The sequence below is a fragment of the Argopecten irradians genome, chromosome 3 (assembly GCF_041381155.1).
Source record: "Argopecten irradians isolate NY chromosome 3, Ai_NY, whole genome shotgun sequence".
Classification (NCBI taxonomy): Eukaryota; Metazoa; Mollusca; class Bivalvia; order Pectinida; family Pectinidae; genus Argopecten; species Argopecten irradians.
The window spans coordinates 64125554-64136729 of record NC_091136.1 but is presented as its reverse complement, the minus strand read 5'-3'; the positions used below and the strand labels follow the sequence as shown (position 1 = coordinate 64136729).

Sequence of the window (11176 nt, the reverse complement as noted above, 5' to 3'; positions counted from 1 at the left end):
ATATCATGTCTCTAGGCCTCATAGTTATTCATAAGAAGTAATTTGAAGATTTTAGCTTATTTGTCTCCAGTGACCTTAAATGAAGGTCAAGGCCATTCATTTGAACAAACGTAGTAGCCATTCATCCCAGCATGCATATGTCAAAGGCCAAATATCAACTCACTAGGCCTTTTAGTTATTTACAAGAAGTTGTTTAATGATTTTTGCCTATTTGACCACGGAGACCTTGAATGAAGATCAAGGTCATTCATTTGAACAAACTTGGTAGCCCTTCATCCCAGCATGCCACATGCTCAATATCATGTATCTAGGCCTTTTAGTTATTCACAAGTAGTCGTTTAAAGATTTTAGCCTATTTGACCTCTGTGACCTTGAATGAAGATCAATATGAAGGGCTATCAAGTTGGTAGCCCTTCATCCCAGCATACCACAGGCCAAATATCATTATCCTGAGCCTTTGGGTTATTGAGAAGTTGTTTGAATGAAAAGTTTACACACAGAGGACGGCGGACGGTACATGATGACAATAGGTTATCCTGACCCTTCGGGTCAGATGACTTAAAAATGAAGACTGGTGAGGAATGGATGAGTTCAAGCCTATGGTAAATAGAACATAAAACATCAGAAATATTTTGATATTTTAATTTCTTTCACAATTATTGAACATTTTATTAAATGAAAATTTGAATTGTAAAACTTTTGCTTTCAATAAACAATAAACAAGGAACATGAGTGATATATTTGACCTTGTTGTAATAAGGCAATACATCATTTACCACAGTGAACTGTAATGTTAGGAAAGGAGATGTTCTATCAATATATAAGGGCAGGAGGTTACATCATATTTCATGTCAATTTGGATTATTACTTGCTTTACAGTCAGTTTTTCAGAGTACAACTTTTGAAGTGCACCATTTAAATAAATAGTTGGGTAAAATATATTGCAATTTAATCTATTTCAGAAGCTTTCAATCAAAAAGGCATAAACATACTTTCAAAGTGTCAAAATATTGTCACAATTTTATAACAAATTATCATGATGCGTCCCAATACCAATTAAGACAGGGTTGTGAAATATGCAATAATTACATTCTGAATAATCTGAATATATGCCATTAGCAGTTGCTTAATATCCAACGAGATCTTACTAATGGACTGACCTTACTAATGGAAGGAGAAGTTTTCAGAAACACATATACGTACAGGATGAAGTTACCTTGGCAACTCATATCCTCAAACATATGGTCCCTAGTGATTCAATTATGGGATGTTTCACATAAGATCATAATTTCATATCTAAATAGCAAAACATTTAGTTGGCTAATTCAGGCAATAAATGTTAAATGTATCAAAACTTCTAGTAACACAAAATGCACACGACTTAATAGAGATGCAATGATAAGAAATGATAAGATAATGCCATTATGTATATCATTTCCTCAATTTAGTTATGTCATGTCAGTAAGAGATGTGTTTAGATACATTTCGGCTCTTTAAGCTTAATGTCATGCCTTAGACAATTGAAATATCAGTTTATAATGAGCCATTGAACATGTTTAGTTGTCCTCTGGGAGAACTAATGAAAAAATAAGCAAATCTAGATTAAGAAATGATTAATGAGTGCATTATTTGAATTAACAGGTGGATTTCAATTATTACTTCATTAATAAAGTAACAAGAGACCAGTGTAAACACATATATAGAATTATAGGATAATTTTGATTTACAGAAACTCATAGACATGTACTACCTTGCACATGAAACTCAACAAAATTAAAGATATGCAAATCATCTTATTTGTAAATCCATTCTACATAATAATAATGAGAGAGATCCACATCTGAAAATGTTGTTTCTACATATTCACAGGATATATGTCTTCATGAAAAGCAAGACAACAGAGTGTTTAGATATTCATTATTTAATGATTCATATGATTTTTTAACAAAATATAAATAATCACATGAAAGATGTGTGAAATTCTCTCAAAAAATATGTGCTGCTAAATTTGAATGCCAGTCCTTTACGTCACATATATACAAGGATTGCCAATAGTTTCTAAAGAACACAATTACATATGTCAAATGCAAACACTCATGTAGCAATTTTGCCATGATTGAAGCTATCACATAAATGAAATGATTATCACGATGTCCTCCAAACTAGAATAAAAAACATGTTTGTTGTGGTCAATGTACTAAAAAGTCCTTATCTATTTTACATCAAGACTTGTTAAGTAGTATGGTGAAATTTCACACAATGCAGTCTAGTACCACCCATAAACTGGAAAGAATCAAGTCTACATCTTCATCCATTTCTTAATTTTAATGAAAATAACATTGATTTAAATTGAACTATGAAATGTGATTTAAATTGAACTATGAAATGTGAATTTTTTTTACTTATTGTATTGGTGGAATAGTTTTATCTGTCTAGAGAAGTCTCACCCCAGGCAAGATCAGCAAAAACATTATGGCTGCCTTCCTAAAATATCATTGAACTGCTTTAGAGTTCTTTATTCTCGTGCGTATCAAAATTATGTTTTGGTATTGTGTACAGATAAATTGAACTACAGTGTACATAGAAATTGTTCAGTCCGGTCAGTATTTACTCTTCGTCTACAGAGATCAACATTGTTGAATTTTAGCAATCAGTTTTACTTCTAGTTATTTTTTCCTTTAAGTTCAACAAGTTCACAATGATTTCTGTTGGATAAAGGCAAGCAGACAAGGTGTCCTGTAAGTATTGCAACCTCCTGTGATAAGACCATTTAAAACACAATAGGGTGGCGAGTTATTCACCAGTACCCAAGACTTTAGTTGCGTATTCATTAAAAAAAAAAGTAAATGCTGCATATAATAACATACCATTGTAGCAAATCATGCATCAAGTATTGAACTTGATAACACAAACCAGATTTCTCTAATCATCTACTCCATACATCACATGCATCCAGTCCAACACTAGATTTGACTGTTAAAAAGCACTAAGCCGAGATTAAAACACCTCGCTTGACAGGTTGTCCATTACCAACACTTGACGTGAGGAGACATTCAATCCTCCAATGTTTGTGTACCTCCGGTACTTAGTGTAGCTGTCATGTTTAACATGTCCTCACAAAGTACTGTTTTGTACAAGTATAGCAACTCATATATCAGTAGCTGACATTCAGGTGAGAGTGCTAAGATGGACAGCCGTATGAGCCACGTTTTTGTCCTGTGGCTGTCCACACCTTGAACTAGCTCAATAGCTTGACCAAGGTTCTGCCCAAGCAGACAGTGTTCCCTGTGTAGCAGAGATTCAGAAGAGCGAGAGTAATCCTCGGCAGATTTAATCCTGCATATCTTCCTGTATCTCGTGAGGTCCTATAATACCAGGGACAGCCATTTGTACCTTACGTTTCTCTTCAGCTGCTTGTTTGATAGCAGCTTCTCGCTCCTCCAGGAATAAATCGCTGTTATCCTCACCAGCAAACTCCTGAAATTAAAAATGATACTTGGTTAAGAACTTCATTGTTGCTAGAATATTACTTTAAATAAAAAATGGACAGGCTTATCAGCTTATTAATTACTTCATACAGCAAAGCACTCAACCTACCCGGATTTGTACCAGAAAATCTCGAACATGCTCCTTGAAGGCTGGGATATCTCTGTCAAAGCTGAATGCGCCCTCAATAAACACACGGATTTGTGGCCTTGAAAACAAAAACAAACTTAATTTTTCATTTCAAATCTAGTATAAAACATTCTCTGAAGTGATACCTCAGACAACAGATGTCATTTGATCAGATCTCTTACACTGCTTCACTATTAGGTCTATCAGTATACACAACAAGATAGGTTTTATTACAGAACTCTTTGAGAAGTGATATATATATATAGAGATTGGTATTCATGGAAATGTATCAGAGATAATTATAGAACTGCATTGACCAATATGATTATCATCATATTTACAATATATTGAATCAGAATGTTACAGACAATATTTGGACACAGTTCTTGGGGCACAAGGACCCTATAGAATACTTACTCATTGAGATGAGGAAAAGCTGCTTTTAGAAGATTGAGGAGGAACTGTTGTATGTATTGAACATTTTGTGATGATGATGAACTTGTACCAAGGGCCACAGTGACTTTGCCCGTCTCCACCAGTACAAACATGTACGCTAGAATTGTGGCTTGTGTTGTCAAACCTACAACACATATTTCAACACATTTTAATATGCCTAAAACTAGTTTTAGTGGAAAAATAACTTTTCAAAGAACAGTTTTATTTAATTTGAAACTAAATTACAGATACTCAGGTGCCTATAGCAAGATAGGAATAATGGAAAATTAGCTGATTTACCTGCTGTGTGTGAACTGTCTGTCACAACAGAAAACACATGTTGTAAGATATCAGTGAAGTAGGTTTGATAGAAGCTCTGGGCAGCAGCCTCCTCATTGGCAATATTCTGAAGTAACACATATAGAATGTCCAGGCCAGTGTCTGCTACATTCCTCATCGTGTGCTTAAAGGCCCAAATAATGGAGTCCAAAACCAACTTGAACTGTGCTGGAGGGATGTTTAAGAAAGCTGGAAAGCACAAATCTTCAATTATCACAAAATAAACATTGACAAAAATCTCATTAACAGAAATTGTTACTTGACTTAACAAACAGATGGCAACTTTGTTTGAATTTGTGAATATATACAAGGGTCATTGAATAGAAACTACGAAATGTAAATTACAGTGTAAATGAATTTTTTAGGTTTAGATTTGAATTTCCTGTCAAAAATCTTAATTCTGTTGATGATTATAAAGTATAAACTATAAATATCAAACCTTGGAAGCAGTGCGAGTTGACAGCTTGGAGGAGAAGGAAAAAGTTTGTTCTGTGTTCAGGGAACTCTTCAAAGTCTTTGTTGATCATATCCAGTGTACACTCAAACACAGCATCAAAGATCTGGGGGATGTCCTTTGTGATGTGGTTCTGTACAACAAATGAGTACATCAAATTATACAGGCAGAAGTCGGTCTTATTTCATCTGTTCTGTAGTCACCAACTTATTGAAATCAAAAAGATTATCTAAAATAATCCTCACCTCCAGCCGGTTGACGATGGTAGCCATTGTACTCAGAACCTCAGGTTCTCGGGCTGCTGGAACATTTCTTTGATAGTCAAGTAACACAGCGTCTAATAAAGGCGGGATGAAATTCTCTGCAACCTAGACAAAAATAATGTTGTTTTGTAATACTTATTTATTGAATTATTTAAGGAATGTTGTTTTGTAATACTTATTTATTGTATCATTTAAGGAATCATCACATCCTCCTCCACCAATGTTGTTTTGTAATACTTATTTATTGTTTTATTTAAGGAATCATCACATCCTCCTCCACCAATGTTGTTTTGTAATACTTATTTATTGAATTATTTAAGGAATGTTGTTTTGTAATACTTATTTATTGTATTATTTAAGGAATCATCACATCCTCCTCCACCAATGTTGTTTTGTAATACTTATTTATTGAATTATTTAAGGAATCATCACATCCTCCTCCACCAATGTTGTTTTGTAATACTTATTTATTGTATTATTTAAGGAATGTTGTTTTGTAATACTTATTTATTGTATTATTTAAGGAATCATCACATCCTCCTCCACCAATGTTGTTTTGTAATACTTATTTATTGTTTTATTTAAGGAATGTTGTTTTGTAATACTTATTTATTGAATTATTTAAGGAATCATCACATCCTCCTCCACCAATGTTGTTTTGTAATACTTATTTATTGTATCATTTAAGGAATCATCACATCCTCCTCCACCAATGTTGTTTTGTAATACTTATTTATTGAATTATTTAAGGAATCATCACATCCTCCTCCACCAATGTTGTTTTGTAATACTTATTTATTGTATTATTTAAGGAATCATCACATCCTCCTCCACCAATGTTGTTTTGTAATACTTATTTATTGTAATATTTAAGGAATGTTGTTTTGTAATACTTATTTATTGTTTTATTTAAGGAATGTTGTTTTGTAATACTTATTTATTGTATTATGTAAGGAATGTTGTTTTGTAATACTTATTTATTGTATTATTTAAGGAATGTTGTTTTCTAATACTTATTCATTGTATTATTTAAGGAATCATCACATCCTCCTCCACCAATGTTGTTTTGTAATACTTATTTATTGTATTATTTAAGGAATCATCACATCCTCCTCCACCAATGTTGTTTTGTAATACTTATTCATTGTATTATTTAAGGAATCATCACATCCTCCTCCACCAATGTTGTTTTGTAATACTTATTTATTGTATTATTTAAGGAATCATCACATCCTCCTCCATCAATGTTGTTTTGTAATACTTATTTATTGAATTATTTAAGGAATCATCACATCCTCCTCCACCAATGTTGTTTTGTAATACTTATTTATTGTATTATTTAAGGAATGTTGTTTTGTAATACTTATTTATTGTATTATTTAAGGAATGTTGTTTTCTAACACTTATTCATTGTATTATTTAAGGAATCATCACATCCTCCTCCACCAATGTTGTTTTGTAATACTTATTTATTGAATTATTTAAGGAATGTTGTTTTGTAATAATCATTTAATGTATCATTTAAAGAATCATCACATCCTCCTCCACCAATGTTGTTTTGTAATACTTATTTATTGTATTATGTAAGGAATGTTGTTTTGTAATACTTATTTATTGTATTATGTAAGGAATGTTGTTTTGTAATACTTATTTATTGTTTTATTTAAGGAATCATCACATCCTCCTCCATCAATGTTGTTTTGTAATACTTATTTATTGTTTTATTTAAGGAATCATCACATCCTCCTCCATCAATGTTGTTTTGTAATACTTATTTATTGTATTATTTAAGGAATCATCACATCCTCCTCCACCAATGTTGTTTTGTAATACTTATTTATTGTTTTATTTAAGGAATCATCACATCCTCCTCCACCAATGTTGTTTTGTAATACTTATTTATTGTATTATGTAAGGAATGTTGTTTTGTAATACTTATTTATTGTATTATGTAAGGAATGTTGTTTTGTAATACTTATTTATTGTTTTATTTAAGGAATCATCACATCCTCCTCCATCAATGTTGTTTTGTAATACTTATTTATTGAATTATTTAAGGAATCATCACATCCTCCTCCACCAATGTTGTTTTGTAATACTTATTTATTGTATTATTTAAGGAATCATCACATCCTCCTCCACCAATGTTGTTTTGTAATACTTATTTATTGAATTATTTAAGGAATCATCACATCCTCCTCCACAATGTTGTTTTGTAATACTTATTTATTGTATTATTTAAGGAATGTTGTTTTGTAATACTTATTCATTGTATTATTTAAGGAATCATCACATCCTCCTCCACCAATGTTGTTTTGTAATACGTATTTATTGTATTATTTAAGGAATGTTGTTTTGTAATACTTATTTATTGTATTTTTTAAGGAATCATCACATCCTCCTCCACCAATGTTGTTTTGTAATACGTATTTATTGTATTATTTAAGGAATGTTGTTTTGTAATACTTATTTATTGTATTTTTTAAGGAATGTTGTTTTGTAATACTTATTTATTGTATCATTTAAAGAATCATCACATCCTCCTCTACCAATGTTGTTTTGTAATACTTATCTATTGTATTATTTAAGGAATCATCACATCCTCCTCCACCAATGTTGTTTTGTAATACTTATTTATTGAATTATTTAAGGAATCATCACATCCTCCTCCACCAATGTTGTTTTGTAATACTTATTTATTGTATTATTTAAGGAATCATCACATCCTCCTCCACCAATGTTGTTTTGTAATACTTATTTATTGAATTATTTAAGGAATCATCACATCCTCCTCCACCAATGTTGTTTTGTAATACTTATTTATTGTATTATTTAAGGAATGTTGTTTTGTAATACTTATTTATTGTATTATTTAAGGAATCATCACATCCTCCTCCACCAATGTTGTTTTGTAATACTTATTTATTGTATTATTTAAGGAATCATCACATCCTCCTCCACCAATGTTGTTTTGTAATACGTATTTATTGTATTATTTAAGGAATGTTGTTTTGTAATACTTATTTATTGTATTTTTTAAGGAATGTTGTTTTGTAATACTTATTTATTGTATCATTTAAAGAATCATCACATCCTCCTCTACCAATGTTGTTTTGTAATACTTATTTATTGTATCATTTAAAGAATCATCACATCCTCCTCTACCAATGTTGTTTTGTAATACTTATCTATTGTATTATTTAAGGAATCATCACATCCTCCTCCACCAATGTTGTTTTGTAATACTTATTTATTGAATTATTTAAGGAATCATCACATCCTCCTCCACCAATGTTGTTTTGTAATACTTATTTATAGTATTATTTAAGGAATGTTGTTTTGTAATACTTATTTATTGAATTATTTCAGGAATGTTGTTTTGTAATACTTATTTATTGTATTATTTAAGGAATGTTGTTTTGTAATACTTATTTATTGAATTATTTAAGGAATCATCACATCCTCCTCCACCAATGTTGTTTTGTAATACTTATTCATTGAATTATTTAAGGAATCATCACATCCTCCTCCACCAATGTTGTTTTGTAATACTTATTTATTGTATTATTTAAGGAATGTTGTTTTGTAATACTTATTCATTGTATTATTTAAGGAATCATCACATCCTCCTCCACCAATGTTGTTTTGTAATACTTATTTATTGTATTATTTAAGGAATCATCACATCCTCCTCCATCAATGTTGTTTTGTAATACTTATTTATTGAATTATTTAAGGAATCATCACATCCTCCTCCACCAATGTTGTTTTGTAATAACTTATTTATTGAATTATTTAAGGAATGTTGTTTTGTAATACTTATTTATTGAATTATTTAAGGAATCATCACATCCTCCTCCACCAATGTTGTTTTGTAATACTTATTTATTGAATTATTTAAGGAATCATCACATCCTCCTCCACCAATGTTGTTTTGTAATACGTATTTATTGTATTATTTAAGGAATCATCACATCCTCGTCCACCAATGTTGTTTTGTAATACGTATTTATTGTATTATTTAAGGAATGTTGTTTTGTAATACTTATTCATTGTATTATTTAAGGAATCATCACATCCTCGTCCACCAATGTTGTTTTGTAATACTTATTTATTGTATCATTTAAGGAATCATCACATCCTCCTCCACCAATGTTGTTTTGTAATACTTATTTATTGTATTATTTAAGGAATCATCACATCCTCCTCCACCAATGTTGTTTTGTAATACTTATTCATTGTATTATTTAAGGAATCATCACATCCTCCTCCACCAATGTTGTTTTGTAATACTTATTTATTGAATTATTTAAGGAATCATCACATCCTCCTCCACCAATGTTGTTTTGTAATACTTATTCATTGTATTATTTAAGGAATCATCACATCCTCCTCCACCAATGTTGTTTTGTAATACTTATTTATTGTTTTATTTAAAGAATGTTGTTTTGTAATACTTATTTATTGTATTATGTAAGGAATGTTGTTTTGTAATACTTATTTATTGTATCATTTAAGGAATCATCACATCCTCGTCCACCAATGTTGTTTTGTAATACTTATTTATTGAATTATTTAAGGAATCATCACATCCTCCTCCACCAATGTTGTTTTGTAATACTTATTTATTGAATTATTTAAGGAATCATCACATCCTCCTCCACCAATGTTGTTTTGTAATACTTATTTATTGAATTATTTAAAAAATCATCACATCCTCCTCCACCAATGTTGATTTGTAATACTTATTTATTGAATTATTTAAGGAATCATCACATCCTCCTCCATCAATGTTGTTTTGTAATACTTATTTATTGAATTATTTAAGGAATCATCACATCCTCCTCCACCAATGTTGTTTTGTAATACTTATTTATTGTATTATTTAAGGAATTGTTTTGTAATACTTATTCATTGTATTATTTAAGGAATCATCACATCCTCCTCCACCAATGTTGTTTTGTAATACTTATTTATTGTATTATTTAAGGAATGTTGTTTTGTAATACTTATTTATTGTATTATGTAAGGAATGTTGTTTTGTAATACTTATTTATTGTTTTATTTAAGGAATGTTGTTTTGTAATACTTATTGATTGTATTATTTAAGGAATGTTGTTTTGTAATACTTATTTATTGTATTATGTAAGGAATGTTGTTTTGTAATACTTATTTATTGTATTATTTAAGGAATCATCACATCCTCCTCCACCAATGTTGTTTTGTAATACTTATTTATTGAATTATTTAAGGAATCATCACATCCTCCTCCACCAATGTTGTTTTGTAATACTTATTCATTGTATTATTTAAGGAATCATCACATCCTCCTCCACCAATGTTGTTTTGTAATACTTATTTATTGTTTTATTTAAAGAATGTTGTTTTGTAATACTTATTTATTGTATTATGTAAGGAATGTTGTTTTGTAATACTTATTTATTGTATTATTTAAGGAATCATCACATCCTCCTCCACCAATGTTGTTTTGTAATACGTATTTATTGTATTATTTAAGGAATGTTGTTTTGTAATACTTATTCATTGTATTATTTAAGGAATCATCACATCCTCCTCCACCAATGTTGTTTTGTAATACTTATTTATTGAATTATTTAAGGAATCATCACATCTTCCTCCACCAATGTTGTTTTGTAATACTTATTTATTGAATTATTTAAGGAATCATCACATCCTCCTCCACCAATGTTGTTTTGTAATACTTATTTATTGAATTATTTAAGGAATCATCACATCCTCCTCCACCAATGTTGTTTTGTAATACTTATTTATTGAATTATTTAAGGAATCATCACATCCTCCTCCACCAATGTTGTTTTGTAATACTTATTTATTGTTTTATTTAAGGAATGTTGTTTTGTAATACTTATTTATTGAATTATTTAAGGAATCATCACATCCTCCTCCACCAATGTTGTTTTGTAATACTTATTTATTGAATTATTTAAGGAATCATCACATCCTCCTCCACCAATGTTGTTTTGTAATACTTATTTATTGAATTATTTAAGGAATCATCACATCCTCCTCCACCAATGTTGTTTTGTAA

The 11176-nt window shown here is 30.1% G+C and overlaps 1 protein-coding gene across 1 annotated transcript in view; it reads right to left on the bottom strand.

The window, feature by feature from the left end:
* Nucleotides 1–626: 626 nt before the first annotated feature.
* LOC138319347 (exportin-1-like) overlaps nucleotides 627–11176 on the bottom strand; it is a 28981-nt gene continuing 18431 nt past the window's right edge. Inside the window, exons 18-23 of the mRNA XM_069262433.1 lie at nucleotides 5089–5211; nucleotides 4829–4976; nucleotides 4351–4578; nucleotides 4033–4195; nucleotides 3598–3694; nucleotides 627–3477 (exon numbers count right to left, since the gene is read on the bottom strand). Of these exons, the coding sequence (XP_069118534.1) occupies nucleotides 3331–3477; nucleotides 3598–3694; nucleotides 4033–4195; nucleotides 4351–4578; nucleotides 4829–4976; nucleotides 5089–5211 (906 nt within the window). The 3' untranslated portion in view covers nucleotides 627–3330. The remainder of the gene's footprint in view (nucleotides 3478–3597; nucleotides 3695–4032; nucleotides 4196–4350; nucleotides 4579–4828; nucleotides 4977–5088; nucleotides 5212–11176) is intronic.